General features: G+C 42.9%; 1 protein-coding gene across 2 annotated transcripts in view; it reads right to left on the reverse strand.

Moving 5' to 3' along the window:
* The window catches only part of MARCHF3 (membrane associated ring-CH-type finger 3), a 169,763-nt gene that overhangs the window by 33,410 nt on the left and 118,642 nt on the right, over positions 1–17,711 (reverse strand). Inside the window, exons 2-4 of one of the 2 annotated variants that reach the window (XM_084833985.1) lie at positions 14,442–14,685; positions 13,370–13,417; positions 8,559–8,763 (exon numbers count right to left, since the gene is read on the reverse strand). In XM_084833985.1, the coding sequence (XP_084690111.1) occupies positions 8,559–8,763; positions 13,370–13,417; positions 14,442–14,629 (441 nt within the window). In that variant the 5' untranslated portion in view covers positions 14,630–14,685. The remainder of the gene's footprint in view (positions 1–8,558; positions 8,764–13,369; positions 13,418–14,441; positions 14,686–17,711) is intronic. The other variant, XM_084833986.1, reaches the window with a different exon arrangement.

The raw sequence follows: 17,711 nt of genomic DNA on the forward strand, positions 1-17,711 counted from the left end.
ACAATTAGTAGTTAGGTTAACTGTGGGTTGTTTAACCCATGATTAACTTACAGTGTCCAGGTTCAGATGTCACAAAGCAACCACCAATTGGGGGTTGAATATTCAAAAAGGCTGTGGAACAGGCCCAGCATGCACCACAGCAAATTGTAGGTTAATTAACCCATGATATGCCACTGTTACGCATGTACAACCCCAAAGTAACAATAAAAGGAAAAGTGATCTTATCATCATTAATAAAAACTTTGACTGCCATGAAAGTACATGATGTTGTAGTGTAATTTTGTTGTTGTTTTTAATTAACTGTGACTTGATGGAAACATTTATTTAAAATGTTTTTTTAGATTTAAAATGTTTTTTTTAAGGGTAGAATACCCCGTTCCAAGGTATCATGGCTGTCTGTAGGCCAAGAGACCATAAATACACATGGCTGGATCCAGACTTAGCCACACTTAGAGTAGACTCACTAGGTAGTATCCAAAGTTTTACGTAGAGCAGACCCACTGAAATTAATGGGACTAAAGTTAGTCATTACTAACTTGTCTCATTCATTTCAATCGGTCTACTCTGCGTGGGACTAATATTGGATACTACCCACTGAAATCGACAGGACTTAAATTAGGCACGGCACACTTAAGTTCCATGGATTTTAATGGGTTTACTCTGTGTGACTAAGTCTGGATCACACCCACTGACCTGGTTTGCATGATCGCAGAGGGGAAATAAGCCACAGTGGCTCATTTCCCCTCCCTGCACTTGCTGGTCGCATGCCGGGGGGGGGGGGGAGGATTAGCATAATTACCCCCAGCAGTGCAGCTTGCTGTGTCATGCGAACCCAGCTGGGGTGGCTTGTTGCTGTGGGTAATACATACATTTTGTATGCATGCTTTTGTCTCCAGTAAAACGATTTTTACACAAAGCTACCTTCATCCCCTCAGTAATCCCCTTTGCATAATGGAAATACTGAAATGCACGTGTCATGCATGAGCTTTGCAGCTCTCTTCACTACAATGTAAAACCCAGGAACTGATTTGCTTGCTACTGCCCTATTGTACTGTAGATCTTGAGGCACCGGTTATCAGGGCTAGCTGGATTTATACACGCAGTGGAGCAAATTTGGCCCTTTTAAGCTGTTTATTCCAGCTGGGCACCATAATTTTTATTCTGTTTTAATGTCTCTCAGTACTGTCCTTTCTTATCTTTAGAATGAGCTTGTCAAAGAAAACAGATAAATTTTTCAGCACAGCCTCCAACCACCTCTGGGGAGTGTAATGAAGTTATCCCCTCTTTGGCTGCATCAGGCTCAATTGCCAGCTCTAGTCTACTTTAGCTCTTAAAGCCAATGGGCCATTTTGTCTTGTTGATTACATGCCTAAAATCTTTTCCCTTCTAGCCTTGACAGTGATCTCTTTGTGAACTGTGTCAAACAGCATCTGGCCTTCTGTTTCAGTAACAGGATACCAACTTCCTGCTTCAATGAACAGCAGAAGGGTAGGATGCACGGAAGGAATCTCAAAGGGCAGAAGGGAAGACAGTTCAAAGCTCAAAATGGAAAACAGTCAGATGACATTCATATTTCAGTACAAGGCTTCGGAACGCTTTCAGTTACCAAGCAAGCTCACCTCAATCCTTTCATGCCTCAAGCTGTTGTTCTTTCCCTAGCACCAACTTCACAGCTGTCAAGTGACAGGTACCACATTAAAAATTCCGTTCCAATGCACGATGACAGTCTTGGTCCAAAGCTATGCGGGCTCAGACACAGGGCAGTATCCAATACTACTGCTGTGTCTCTGCTGGTTCCATTGCACTCGCAGGACCCACCACAAGAGCAACAGGAAATAGCGGTTCCTAAAGGAACCCCAGAAATGTACAGAAACATTTGTTTCCGGAACAGGACAGATTAGCGCAGCTCCCTTCTGCAACTTCTGCTGACCTGTGCTATTCCAGAAACTAGTGTTTCTATTTGTTTCGGATTCCTTCGTGAATCTCTCAGTTCCCACTGCACTTAGCAGTAGCTCCCACTAGTGCATGGGCAGTATTAGATAATGCCCATTAAATTTAGCATGAACATTGGAGCACCTCCATGCTTTTGTATATTGCATTATTAACTTTGCATTTTTCTAGCATGCAGTACCATCCCCAGTTTTTGAAATAGTAGATGGCTGTTTATGATCCAGTAAGAGATAAACAGAAATATTTGTTAAAAGAACACAACAGCAACTTCTAAAGAAATCTATACATTCTTTTCATTTAGGTGTAACTGAACACTGGAAACAAAAATCTACAATCCAAATTCTTCATATGAAGATGACACCTATAGTGTAATCCACAAACCACTCACCCTGTACTAACTACTGAAGTCTGTTGGAATACTCCTAGCAGCTTCACTCGTCACTCCAAGGCACCCTGTGAATTAGGTAGGTTGGTTGTTCGCAGAACAACCCACAGTATGCCCAACAGATGATTAGGCTTGCCATTGCTTGTTTTCCCACCCCCAGTCCTCCAGCTGGCGCCAGCATGTATCCCAGATGCCTTTGCAGCAGAACCCCTCGTCTCCTCATCTTGGTCCCCTCTCCGCTCTGATCACTACCCCTTTTAGTTCCCCCCGCCCCCTTCATTTTTTGTTGCTTCAGGAGTATGGAAATGGAGATGGGTTTTTTAGAAATTATTTTTCCCGTTCCACAAGCATGCAGGAGGGCACTTTCACCTGCCGATATGTGTAGCCTTGCGTTGTCAATTTCCTTGTATGTTTCAGCTGTCAAAGGGAGTGTTGAAGTAGGTGTGCCAAAAGGGGGTGGGGGACAATAACTCCCACTTGGTGATGTGATCCTCTCGCTTTTAAGTTTGCAAGCTCCTGCACACTTGTGAAGGAATGGGAAAATAATAATAAATCTTTAACAATGGCCCCATTTGCGTACTCCTGAAGCGCTGAAGAAGAAAAAAACAGGTGGTAAACAAGTGACACTCCCTCCAAAGTGCCATTTGGGCATCAGTGGAGGGGCAGGCACTGGTGAGGGAGGCTGGAGGTGGCACTGGTGAGATTGTGAAGAGAGGCATGGGCTTTTTTTGTCACTCTTGCCAAGCATCTCTGTAGCCAATCCCAACAACGCATGATAAATCAGTCTCTGGGGTTCAGTTGACACAACCCACCATGGGTATGAACAACCTTACAACAAGCCATGGGTTCTCAAGGTGGCTTGTTTGCAAAAGTTAAACACCCTGCAGAGAATGCGCTGGGTCTGGACAACATGACAACCCACCATGGCTGGCTGCCTATGGTGGGTTGTCCTGTCATGCAAACCCAGTCGATCAGTTAACGTACTTTCAGAGGTTCTTTAGAAGTTCTTTTGCACTTCTCACATGTAGCAGTGATGTAGAAATGGACTTCTATTTCCCACAGCATTTTTTAAGGACACAAGCCATCCACTCTCTAACACCACATGTTTCTGTTTTGTTTCTATGCAACTCATTATTTTTATGTTTGCTACTTCACACTGTGTTTTGGATGTACTTCCATACATGGTGCTTTAAGAACAGCAGTATTAAGGTAACAGAAGAGGAAAAGAAGAAATGGCATCTCTCTGTAGACCATTTTGTCTGCAGTGCCCACTATCATCCCTAGCCAAGCAGTTCAAAGGAAAAAGATGCAGGAACATGGGATCAGAGTACAACCAGGGCCTGGGACAGATGAGAAGGGTAACCCTATGGCAGGAAGAAGCTTGGAAAGTAATAGTTTCATTAACCTACAGCAAGCTGAGCTACATAGCCTGCAGCATACTGGATTGGTTGGAAGAACTAGGTGGTATTATAATTAGTAGTATTATATTTCCCAACCTAACAACATATATGACTCCCCTATCCTTATATTGCTCACAAAAAATGCCATGTAGGTTAGGTTGAAAGATGGCAATTGGTCCAAGAATTATTAGTGCTTATCAGGCTATGTACACCCTAAAACAACTGCCACATGACATAAAAACATAAGATATAAATCTGTCTTTTGTTTTAGTATAACAGTATCTATATAATAACATGTAATCCTTTTGTACAGAAAATACAGATGTACCCTAACTTTTGCTATGTCACTGGATGTTTGAAAAATCAGCTCTTTTCTGCCCCAACAAAATTACTGCACTGATTATTATATGGCCAGCAAGAATGGAATTTACTGATGTTATTAGTGTGGTTCAGAGCTAAAAACAAACTGTGGTTTGATCCTGGCTTCTGATTCTGGTTTGCAGGGAAACTACAAACCATAACTTGTTGGTTTAGACAAAGCAGCAAACTATGTTTTGCCCAAACTAGAAAAAGAAATAGTGAATTATCATGTGTGAGAGGAAAGAGCATGTGGGCCAGAGGCTCAATCCAGTTTCATGCACATGATGCCAAAGCACGGTTTGGCATTACATATGAGAGATCTCAGTGTCTTCTTTTTCCCCAGCTGGGCCCCAGAAGACAGCCAACCTCTACATGGCCTTGATGCATCAGAACAAGTGACTATTAAGAGATAAAAGTGTGCAGTTTTAGCAGTTGGGGGAGGGGGATTGTGAGTTGCAATTTACTATAAAAATTAAAATCTTCAGTTTTTTTGCAGCAGTAGATAAAGCATACAAGAGTATTTAGTGCACACTTCAAAATGTAGTTGTTTTTGCACTAAAACAGGTGCACCTTCAAAATGTTCATTCACTAAGTCACTTATTTCACATTTTTATAACTGATATTGTTAGGACAGAATGTACTTTCTACTATTTAGTTAAAACTTCTGCAGCCTGAAGGAAACAAGTCTCTTTTATATTGCTCATACAATTCTTATCTATGGCACTGTGGTCTTCTAACACGAAAAAGAAATGAGAAAATCTAATCTCTTCTACTACGGTGAAGAAAAAAAAACCCCAAAGAGAAAAATATGCCTCTTTATCAAAAGGAGGATCAAAACATCATGCAAACGCTTGCATCGGGATTTTCATTCTCTGGCTTCCATTTCCTCACAATTATAGAATATGTAGTTGCCCTCACAACTTTGCTCTTAGATTATTGTTCCACAAGTTAAAAAGATCCAAGGCTAGAATGTGAAATAATGAAGGTGAAGGTATAATAACTTCCCAATGTTTTAAAAGCCATGCTCTACGTTTGCAAATGGGATCAATGTATGCTGTGATAAGAGAAAAATGGAGAGGAGGAAGCCATAAATTAAAGCCTGCAGTCCACCTGTTTTGCAAGATGAATGAGGTATGAAACCACTGCAGAGTCAAGGCTGACAGAGCCACAAATCCACATTCTCTAAAAAGAAAATCCAAACTGTACTTCAGGGAAGGAAGAGAAGCCACAGAGAGGTTAGAGGATCAGGAAGGTAAGCAGGTCACAGAAGTCCTCTTCTCTGACAACTGAAAGCTGTATCCAACAGAAATCAGTCTACTCTCCAATTTCATCAGTCAGATGCAATATAGCAGGGGTAGGCAACCTGATGCCCTCCAGATGTTTTGGAGAACAACTCCCACAATCCCTGATTTACCATGGTGACTGGAGTGAATAGAATTAGGTATTTATCAGTATTTATTTACCGATAATTTAAAGTGTTTGGTTGATTTTTGCTTTTGATTTATAAAGGCACGTTCATGATGCTGGAGCCTCATTATCCAAATCTAATGGCTCTCCCAAATCTAAACCCCAGGCCACAATCAATTTGTTAGTCCATAGAGTGCCACGAGACGTTGTTGAATCTAACTGCATCAGAACAAACTTCCCTGTGAGGAAGAGAAGCAGCAGCAGACAGCAAGACTAGGTGCTACCTTTGTCATCCTAACTTGCTGTTCTTTTCACCAGCTGCGCTGGGCCTCTCCTCATCCCTTACAGCGAGCATCAGAACAAACTGCCTTGTGAGGAAGGAATAGCAGGACCATTTTCTTGGGTGAGAGAGAAGGGTGTCCCTTGGGCCCCTCTGAACTTTTTCTGCCACTGCATTACTGATGAGGTGCCAGCAGGCCCCATCCTGTAAGGCCAGCAACTTCCAGCTGTATTAGAACCACTTCCAGGAAGTGTGGGATACCAGGCTACTTCTTAGAGGCTTGTTTTTTTAAAAAAATGTGAGCAACCTGTGGCAGGTCCATCTACTCTAGGGGTGGTGGTGTCATTTCGACCTCCCGCCAGGGCCTTACTTTCCATGGAGGGACTGATGGATAGATTTCTGTGAGGCCTGACATCCAGCACTGCAGCCACTTCTGAGAAGGGGTTTCCATTGTTAGGAGCTAACCAAACACATAAATAAAATCTAGTGCCTGAATTTTCTGTTTTCCTCTTCTCTCCCAGTCCTTTTTCCTTTTGTATATTTTAGACTGAAAGCCTGAGGGCTGGAACTGTGTTATCACTGATCTTTATAAGCAGCCGTGGGAGCCTTTTTTTAGCTGAAGAGTGGGGTGAAACAATGCTCTAAATAAATAATAACTGCAATTCTCCAACTGCTAGAAATAATACTTAGCTCCAACTGCCAATTGCCCTCAAACTACAGAGCTGAATGGAAGCACGCTCTGGCCCATGCATCAGCCAGGGGTGAAAGGGCCAGTGGAAGGTTGCACTGCTTGATTCCTAGGAAGAACATAACAGTAAGCGGAAGACCAGTCTGGCCCCAGCCACTGGCCAGAAAAGGACAGACTTCAGAGAGCTTGCTTGCTCTTCACAGCCACAAAGGGCAGCAGGCAGCAGGTGAGAAGCCCTGGGGGTGGGGGTGGTCCTGGGGCCATCTCCCCTCTGTGAGCCAGCCCGCTGTGTACTAAAGGAGTGGTCGCCTCGCCCAAATCGTGACCAAAAAAGTTGCTTTTTCTCTTCCTCTTCTTCTGGTTGTTGCTCTCGCTGTGTGAGAGCCTTGGAGAAGCTGCCTCCCACCACAAGGCAGGAAATCAAACTGGAGAGTGTGGGGAAGGCCCCGCCTCCTCCGGAAGTTCAAGTTGGAGACTGCCTTCCTGGCCCTGGAGGCGGGGCCATCCCCATACTGGCTGGCCTCCTGCACTTGGTGGGAGAAGCACACTCTGACCCATCCATTAGCCAGGGGACTAAGCAGGACCAGCCCTACCATTAGGCAAAGTCAGTTAGTCGCAGATGTTAGGGGTAGCAGTAATGACAGCCCCCACTGTTCCTTCTGAGCTGCCTCCTCAGCGTGAATAGGATCAGTCTGCACAAATAATTCCTCATGGCTAAATGCAGCAAAGGAGAGGGCAAGACAACGAAGCATTCATAGGATATACTGTATCCTATCGGAAATATTTATCTCTAGCCCCCCCTCAGTTCTTTGGGTTTTCGAGGCCCAAGTCTTTAGCCCTGTGTAAAGTATCTGAATTCGCAAAGATTGAACTACTCATGCTTCAATACTTGCTGGATGAGACTACATGTCCATCTAGTCCATCATTTGGTGCATAGAAGCATGGATTATATTTGCTCTGTTTACTGATTAAAAATAAGGTGTTCCTTTAAAGTCAGTTCTGTTCTTTAGGGCATTGTGCACTTTGACCTGCTGGGGAGGTACTTGCTGCTCTGCCTCAGGCTGCAAAATTGTCTTGGGCCAGGCCAAGGGCTTACTGCAGAGTGTAAGATGCAGCTTTCCTGATGAGAACAAAAGAAGAAAAATGTACTCCTAAAAGTGTTACTTTATGACTAATTAATACTACTTGTTATGCAGCAGAGACAGTGGATAGTAAAAATTACCAGACTTTTTAGGAGTTGGATGAAAATAAATATTTTGTTGTCCACTATTGGGTGGGTGGGTGTCAGCATAAGGAGCTTTCCATAATCGGACATAAAATGCCCACACCATGAGTGATGGAAGTTATTTTTATGTTGTCAGCTTTTTCTGTCTAATGGGAAAATAATATCTTACTCTGAATTCTCATCATCAGTACTTCATGTTCAAATTATAAAAAAAGGGATAGCCTGTGATATCATATTTTTTTTTAAAGGCTGTTGGGGCAGCTAAGAGAGTAAATTGTTATTTTACATGCAACCCCATTTATTTAAATAATTGCACCCACAACCAGGAAGTCTTAAATGGCATGCAATGAGAAGAAAACAATTGGTGTACATATATAATATACACCAACATATTAATATACCAACAGATATACCAACAGATTTAAAAATGTAAAATAGCAACACAGAAATGTGTCTGAGGAATGGTTTTAAAAAATTTATTCTTGACCTATGTTTACACTCCACACTAATACTTTTTTCTACTGTTCTGTAGATTTACTACTGTTCAAGAGCTCTCCACAAAATTAAAGAATATCATATGTGTGCTAAACATTCTTTGCTGAAGGCAAATAAAAGGACAGAGAAGTCCACAAAGAGGCCAAACTATCAGTTCCACTTTTCTCACTCATGTTCTTTGCTGGAAAATGAAAGCTTTAATTACTGCTACCCTCTTGCTGCCCTCCTGCCCTGCCCTCCCTGCTTCTAAACACCCCAAAAGCATAGCTTTTCTTTTGCTTCATCGAAGCTGAAAAGCAGTTGTGATCCGGGTGTAAAAACATACATCATTAAAGCTACGCTTTTGGGGACATGCCCCATTTACTTACCTCAACCAATGGCCTCGGTTTGCGCTCTACTGCAAACCTGAAGTGGCAGAGTTCACAGTAAGTGGTATTCGAAGAGGAGAGCCAGTGCTCCAGGCAGCTGCGATGAATAGTCCCCAGGGTTCCTGTACATTCGCAGGGAGAAAGCAAGTCTTCTTGACTGCTGCCTTCGTGGCAAATCCTGCACATTGGTCGGTCATTGAAAGGACTACAAGACAAGAAAGAAAGGTTGTGGGTTAGTACTGGAGTAATAGGATGCAGAAAACCTGAAGATTATCTGAATCCAACAGCCCAACCCATTTCCACACAATAATCCCCTTCCATATTGACCTCAACATATAAACTATTGCAGTAGTAGAAGAGTTAGAGAAGAAGCACCACTCATTCAGAGGGCTCAGTCAAGCCAGCCTTGCCCCATACCACGTAAGGAGGCAAATCCTCAAGTTCTACTAATTAACCTGATCCGAGGCAAAATTCCTTCTTGCCCCCAAATAGAGAAATGAGTTACCAATTCCATAGTGAATTTTGAAGCATAACCTATCCCGAGAGACGGAAATTCCGTGGTTCCCAAGTACAGTTTCTTCCAGCATCTTACTTCCCATTGCAAAAACTTCTGATGTTGCATAGAATAATAGAATCACAGAATCATAGAACAGTAGGGTTGGAAGGGGCCTACAAGGCCATCGAGTCCAACCCCCTGCTCAATGCAGGAATCCAAGTCAGAGCATCCCCGACAGATGGCTGTCCAGCCTCGTCTTGAACGCCTCCAGTGTGGGAGAGCCCACCACCTCCCTAGGGAATTGGTTCCATTGTCGTATTGCTCTAACAGTCAGGAAGTTTGCAGCAAGAACACAGTGTGCAATTTGGCCAGGTTCCAACTGAGGAAGGGAACCTGATGTACACCAGGCCGCTACAGTTCCACACCTCCACTATCTGCAGGATTGATCAAGCACAAGGCTTTGAAATGGTGATGCCCTCACTTTGCATGGCTCTGTCTCAATGCAGGTGATAGGTCACTTCTGACTCCTGTATTTCCAGGGCAGCTGGAGAACAACAGGCCTGGTGACTTCATTATCTGCTGACACACAAGTTTTGCTTCTTCCTTGAATCTTGTGCCTTGACTTAGTACCTGCTGCTCATCCTGGACTTTCTGCACCTTTTCCAGCCCCTTCCTGTCTTTCTGTGACCTGCTCCCAAGTCTACTTTTCCTGCTTCCAGTTTGATCTTTTGGCTGTAGACTTTGGCCCAATTCAGACATAAGGATCTCAGTATGATAAACCATGGCTTATCTTAGAGATGGGAAACCTCTGGCATTTGGCCTACTGGGGTGACCCATCTGGCCTATGGGCTAGAGGGGAGAGGAATCCCCACTGTTATCTCTGATCAGAAATAACAATTCCACCATAGGGCACCACTCACCATCCCAATTGGGTGGAAGAGCGCTCCTCTGGGTTGGGGCAGCTTTGGTGTGTGTGGGTGCTCCTACAACCTATGACTTGGTTGTGACAGTTTTGCCTGCCCCTTAGTCGTCCCCAATGAGGGAAGGTGCAGGGTGGGCAAAGCTAGTCCCCAGCCAAAGCTTCTCCAGATGGCACTTCAGCTGGGACACCTCTGTCCTCCCCAATGGCAGAAGGTGTGGGGCAGGCAAAGCAGTTTCCCAGCCAAAGTACTGGCTGGAGAAGCTCCAGCCAGCATTTCAGCCAGGGACTGGATGATGTCGGCGGGTCTAACCCCTGCCCACTAGCATCAGGGGTGTGACTCTCTCTGCCCACATAACATCATGGAGGGTTGTGGGGGATCACCTGCCCTCCCCCAATTAAGTTTCCAACCCCTGGTTTATCAGATCAAGAACTTGCAATTTGTCTGTGCAATGTGCCTATTCCTCCTCCCTTCCCTCTTGCAATACTTCCAGAGTTTGTTAAACCATAATTTCCTGTTATGCCTGAACCAGGAAACTGTGGTTTAAGCTCTGCCAACAAACCAGGATCAAACCATGGGAAACTGTGGTTTAACAAATTCAGGAAGCATTAAGGTGCAAGAGAGAAAGGACAAAGGAAGTGGGGAGAAGGAAGTATGCAAGCACAACACTCATTCTCATCCTGACAAACCATGATTTATTGTACCATGGTTGTTATGGAAAGGAGGGGGACCAAAGTCTTGAGTGGTGAGGGAATCCTTTATAGTAGGGCTGGGCAACTTGTAGCCCTCCAGATGTTGCTGGATTTCAACTCCCATTATCCCTCAACATTAGTTATACCGGCTAGGGCTGATGGGATCTGCAGTCCAACAATATCTGGAAGGCTGCAAGTTGCTCACCCCTGCTTTAGCCACAACTTGTTTAACTGACCCTGATAATTTTTAAAAAGAAAATCCTTTAGAAGTGTGCTTTGAGACCAATGACTTTCTTTGCTTCTATAACTATTCTACAAAGTCTGTTCCAGAATTTTTCACCTCTTTTCCTTAGAAACCATCTTATGATCTCAAACCTAAATTTTTAATGGATCACTTATAGCCATTAGTTTTTATATCTCAATCTAAACCATTCTCCCATCTAGTGTATTTATAGTGCACAATTATATGTACTCAGCCTCCTTTTTGCTAGGTTAAACAGGCCAAGCATTTCCAACCTGTTTTCCATTCCTGTATTCATTCTAATTACTGCATGTTTATTCAAGAAGAATGAATTCAAAATTACATGAGACAGAACTAAAACTGTATTTTATATTCCAAGTGAAGCCTAATTTTGTGCCCCTTAAAATGGCATTAAACGTTCCCTGCCAGGTACAAGTTTTCTATGATTCATGCTCTAGACATAAGTTTTGTGGATGTTAGATCTAGATAGAAACATAAACTCTGTTGATGTCCAAAGTGAGTCTACTTTCTGTTGAGATTAGAGGTCTATTTTCTGACATAGTTTCTAGAGCTAACATTTGATCCCCACCATTTGTTGGCCCTTTCTTTCTGCTGTTTCATTCTCCATTATGCCACAGGTGTCCTCTTTCCTTCTGTGTGGCACCAGTTTCAGCCTGTGCAACCCTCTTCTTCCAAGTATTATCAAAAGGTTCAATCGATTTCTCATGGTTTTGTTTGCGCATGCTGGGTCATCAGATGCACTGCTTCTAGCACTGGTCTGGTGATGAGCACAGAGCAAGGGCGGCAGCTTTGGAGGAGAGCGGCGTCCTGACCTTCTAAGGAACGGGCATCATTAGGGGAATTCAGAAGTACACAGGGGGGAAGTTTGAATGCCATGAGAAGCCAGGGTTCTGGAAAACCCAGGCTTATCAGGACCAAACGGTGTGCTGGTGCATGCTACCCAATTGTTCCTGGTACAACCAATAGCAATTACACCATCTACAGATCCTCCATCTGTAACTTGTTTTTCATGATGACTAAACGGGGGGTTCTGGTTTGTCTTTCCCCAAACAAACCAGCGTCATCATGAGCCAACAACACATCATGGCTTATGACTCTGGCTTGTTTGGGAGGGTCAGTGGTTTGTAAGCCACTCGTGCTGGCAAGAGACAAATGGGAGCAATGGGGCAGTATGAATCAGCACACTTGCTTGCTCCTGATAAGCCTGGATTCTCCTGAACCCTGGCTTATCTTGACACCCGAACCAGGCCAGTGCGAAATATGACCAGCTCAGCCACTACCACCACTTTGATGCTTTAACATTTTTGTATGTGACCAGCTGTTTTTCCTGTTCCTTAGGCTCCTGTAACTCTTTACAAATTTAGGGAAATATCTTCAAAAAGCTATTAAATGAAAGAGGGTGGTCTTAAGAGAGCTGTCACGTAGCAAACAGACCGAGGAAACAGCCTTGGACTGAGTTACACCTGGGGTCCATCTAGTCCAGTACTTTCTTCAAAATTACAGGCAGAAGATCTTTCCCGCCCTTCCAGCTGAGATCTGGCTGGTCTTGTGTCAACTTCTGAGGAAAATTTATGGACAACAGGTGAATTCAGGATTATCCTCTTTAGGCAGTTATAACTTATAATTATAATAAACCTTTGAAATCCTGCTTCTGAGTTAAATTGCTAACATTTAACCTGTGAGACAGGATTGGCTTGTTTTTGTCCCCACACCATAAAATACTTGAAACACAACAGGTCTGATTCAGCCCTTCAAATGGCAAGGCAGGGAGCATGTCTGTATGTATTGTCATATTCCTATGCCAGCATGTACATTTATTTTCTTCCTTAAACTTGACTGTGGGCTAGATATAGCTCAGGAACCCTGCTGTAAATCAAAATAATTCTTTAGTCAACTGGCTTATTCATAATCTCATACCAATTAACAATACCTCAGCAATTTGATCCTGCTCTGCCTATCTTAAATGTTTCCGTTTGTAGCCAACATGGTATAGTGCTGCCTTCCCTAACTGTGTGCCCTCTAGATGTACTAGGCTGTAATTCCAATCACCCCCATGGCCATACCGGCTGGGGAAGATGGGAGATGTAGTCCAATACTTCTGGAGAGTAAAGGAAGGCTGGTGCAGCGGTTAGAGTGCTGGATTTGGAGGTTCAAATTCCCTCTCAGCCTTGTATCTCTTAGTGTTCCCTTTGTTCAAAGCATTGTCTCTCAGCCTAGCTTACACTACAGGGTAGCTTTTGCAAGGATGAAGAGAAAGCCTGAACTCCTTGGAAAAAGATGTATGATGCTCTGAACTCCTTGGAAAAAGAGCAGGATACAAATAGAACAAACAATTACACATTTAAAACCCACACCCACCCTGATTGAAAAAGGTATTTATTATAACACAAATCTGTGAAATTAAAAAATGTAATTGAACTGTAGCTCTTCATATACATAACTTTTGTAGAAAGGAATCGACTCCCTGCAGGAGTTTCCAACACATCCTTCTGTAAAGAAAAGCTATGTCAAAAACATGTTTTGTTTTGTTTTTAAACACACACACACACACAACAAATTCACACATTGGCTGGACAACATCTTTTTCTAACAAAACATCTTTTTCCAGAATCATTTTTGTGGACATTCATTGGCTGATTGTTTATTTATTTTGCTTATAAAGTTATGGAGCTATTTGACACTTTTCAAATGAACTTAACAAACAAACACAAAAACCCACTGGTTACTTGTACCATGACAAGCTACTGAAATGTCAGCAGAGAAAAATTTCATGCAGTACTGCCACCAAGACCTGCTCCTTGAACATGCAGAAGAAAGGCAGACTCTGTGCTCACGCAGTGGGCATTGTGTTGAACTGTTTTGGGCTGCGCAGCTGTACAAAATGTGCTCTGATAGTAGATACGCCAGCCCGTGAATGGGCGAAGAAAAGTCCACAGTACTCTCTCCCCAGCGTATGACAGAAGATATTGGAGATTCTCCCTCTCAGCCACCCACACAGACATACACAGCATGCCTCAGTGCAATGACAGCTCTCACTGGAAAGAACAAGTTAACAGAATGCCACTCCTGAAGTTTGCTTTTTCAAATCAGAAAGGATTGACCGCAACTTACTCACTTTGCCGCCTGTACTTCTCAACGGTTTCCCTCCACCCCCTTTCCTTGCTTGAAACTAGCACGCTGAAGGGGTTTAATTATAAGCGATCATGACAAAGTTATAACGAGCACAAGAATTTAATTGTCAACTCAAAAAAGGGGACTCTTTCAAGTGAGCAAGCTGTGGTACGTTGTTCAGTGAGCATGGCTTAAAATACAGAAAACTGAACATGCAGAATGGTAGCTTCTAATCGCGTTGTCGCTGAAACAGATCGGGCTTAGCCGGCTTAAAAAATAAAGACCAAAGTATGACCACAGAGGCGTGGATCCTGTAATTACATCCCCCTCCCTTCTCTGCACTTTCTTCCTGATACAGTTTAATGAGCAATTAGACATTTCTTTGGCTTGGTACTACTGTACCTCTGTGTGGCAAGAGTCCGTACTACCGTTGACAGCAGCTGCCCGTCCTTGGCCGAAACTTGCATGACATACTGCGGCTGTCCATTCACAAGGCTGCTACAGTCTTCCACAGTCTTTACCACAGGAGCAGCCGAGCTGGTGCAGTCTGGTAAGACTTCGGGCAGGTGACTGCAGCGGCTGGTTGTCATGGTAACAGACAGCAATTACTCCGCTAATGGCTTCCACATTCATACAGGATTTCCATCTAGGAAAAAAGATTAGAAAACAATTTATTGAAGAGAAGGGGGCTAAGAGTGGATGCCGGATATATATATACAAGTCACCAACATCTTAAGTCATTAAAATTCAGCAGAACTCGAACGCCACCATTTCTTGTTACAAATTTTTAACACAAAGGGAAAGGGGAAGGATTGTTAATAGCAATGCAGTAAGCACCTCAATCTACAACACTGTCTTATTGATTCTCCTTGAAAATGAAAGATTTTCTCTCCTTTAAAAAAAAGAGAAAAAAAATCACTCCTGCTATTGGCGGAGGATGGGCAGCCTTAAAAATTATGTGGGGTTGAGAAACGGCATCTCTGTGAAGTGTATGTATACATATAGATCCTTTAAAGGATTTTTATTGCTTTCCTTTTCTCCACAGACTTTAATGTCTTGGTGATAAATAGAAAGACTGAGACCTTTTGTCTCTCCCTCCCCACCACACTTCTTGCTAGTCGCACAGCTCAAAGGGCATCTAGTTTGCAATCACTTCAACTCCGCGTCAGCCTCCCTGCATAAACCAGCAAAAGTTATGCCTTCCACGAGAAAGAAGACAATGAACTTGAAATCCCTCTGAGAAAATAATCCATTATTGCTAAGTGCATTACATCATCAAGCACAGAGCACAACACCAAAACCAGCATTTAATGACAGAGGGGTTTTTCAACACCCGCCCCTTTAATGATAACCTGCATGCAGTAATAGTATATGCTGCGAGATTAGGTTAAAGGGGGGCGGGGTAGGAAATCATATTTCATGTTCTTTATGTCATTTCTTTATGTCATGTTCACTTCACCCTTATTTCAAAGGAATTTAATTGTAAGTGTTTCCCTGGAAAACAGCACCTGTAGTAGGCAAAACCAGGCATACTTAGAAATAATTTGGGGCTTAGATTTACACATGAACCCACATAGCAGAAATATATAGAATTAGAAATGTGGGCCAATTTACCAGGAAACACATGTCCTACTCTCCTTTTCAATTAACATACTTAGTGAAAGCTTACAACATCTACATGCCTTAGAGGAACCAAGTATAATGAGAGAATGACGTTTACCACCCTTTGAAAAACATTAAAAGATAAAATGCCATTTACAGCCTGGCCTAATCCAACAATTTTTTATTTTTATTTTTTTTAAATGTACTACACCGTTCTTCCTCAGTTGGCAGTCAACAGTTTCCCATAACTTGACAGTTCCCCAAGTCCTGATCCAGAGTCCAGTGTAATATCCAGGTAAAATAGGAAAAGAAAGCCAAGAGTGGTTTAACATTTCTAGGAGTTATATAAAGAAGAAAGTTGGTGGGTGAAAGTAAAGAGTTCATTCTTTCATTGGGCTCTGGCAAAATAATGGGGTGTGTGTGTGTGTGTACACACAGGGCCAGTCCAATACATTTTACTGCCTGGGGCAAAGATGCCCCCACCATTTAAAGTACAGAGGCTGGCCTGACTGGTAGTTGAATCTTATTTCACTGCCAAAGGGAGAGTGTCCTGCACCACACCAGAGGGCAGCAAGGCTCACTTAGGGGACACAGGATAGGCTACATGGCTCATCTAGCCCTGTCCTCTAACACCTCACTGCTGCCCCCTGTTCCTGCAGCACCTGCTGTCTAAGGAAGCTACCCCACTTTGCCTAATGGTAGGGCCATCCATGAGTTTATGTCAGCAATCAATTTCAGACATTTTTCTACTCTGAGTCCCACCTGCCGCCTTCCATGACTGATTCCTGGGGAAAGATTAACTTCCTCTCTTGTGAACCATACTTATTGCTTCCAGCGGAGCACTGAATAGGAATTCTGGTTCCTCTGGGCCCTTTGTTATTTTTTCTTCTTAAATGAAAAGTTTGCAATGTCTGACTAAGGGCAGAACCACATATTATGGGAGATGCATGGCAGCTGCAGAAAATAATCCAAATACTGTTTTTTTAAAAAAAAATCTTGTCTAACACCAAAAGCACTGAAAGACTGAAAACTTGCGTTTACTTAGTCGTTCATTTTGTCGTTTGATCATCAATTGGCACAACCCCATTGTTGCACTTCCCAAAGCTTGCTGAACAGCTGACTGAGGAAAGAAAATCCTTGGGGTCATGCATACATGGATCATAGTTATGGTGTTTGCATTCTTAGAAAATATTTAAGAACAGAAATGAATGCTTGAGAATACACCCATCGTGGCGGTGATTGCTTTAACTACCATGCAGAGCATATATTCCTTAGGGAGCATGCATGATGCCCATGCACTACTTTATAGTAGTTCCATATGCTCAAAGGAGAAGGAAGAAAAAGAATAGCATTGTGATTCTCACTTACAATGAAAATGGAGCAAATGACTAATTCCAATACCATTAGCACACAAAGAGATGCAGAAGAATGCAGACTTATGAGAACAGGAGCCACAGAATCTCCAAAGAGTGCGCGTAGGGACATGGATTATCAGCTACATTTTAGTTTTGAAATACATGCTGAGACTGTTCAACGAGAGAATGCAGCAGCACAGTAGCTGCCTCATTAAACTTAAATAGCCTAGACAGTGCTGTGCTTACAGACCCATGCTACAGAATTATACATTTCCTTGCTCACTGCTTCACTGACCTCATTATGTACAGCAGCAAGATTATCATTCTGCATAAAGTGACCATCCATGCCTTTACAAAGGCATCCATCAGTCAGCTGAGGAGTTGAAGACTGTTTCCTTAACCACCAGATGATGCAGCTAAGAGCAAAATATTAAAGTGCACCAAACTCTCTGCTGTAGATTACTACTAATTTTTTTTTTAAAGGTTACACTGGTACATGGGCAGCCCAGCACGGTATGTTTACACGTGCGTGTACACACGTACACACACACACACACACACACCCAACCTGATCACATCTTTCTTTAAAAAAATGGAAACAACTAGCCATTATTTTTCATTGATATAGCATTTCTGTTATTCAAGGTACTTTAGAATCTGAGATAAATCATAATCATTATTATCCCCATTATACAGACAGCAGAGTTGGAGAAGA

This window comes from Heloderma suspectum, chromosome 2, assembly GCF_057233095.1.
Source record: "Heloderma suspectum isolate Gila_16-S chromosome 2, 16-S_ref, whole genome shotgun sequence".
Classification (NCBI taxonomy): Eukaryota; Metazoa; Chordata; class Lepidosauria; order Squamata; family Helodermatidae; genus Heloderma; species Heloderma suspectum.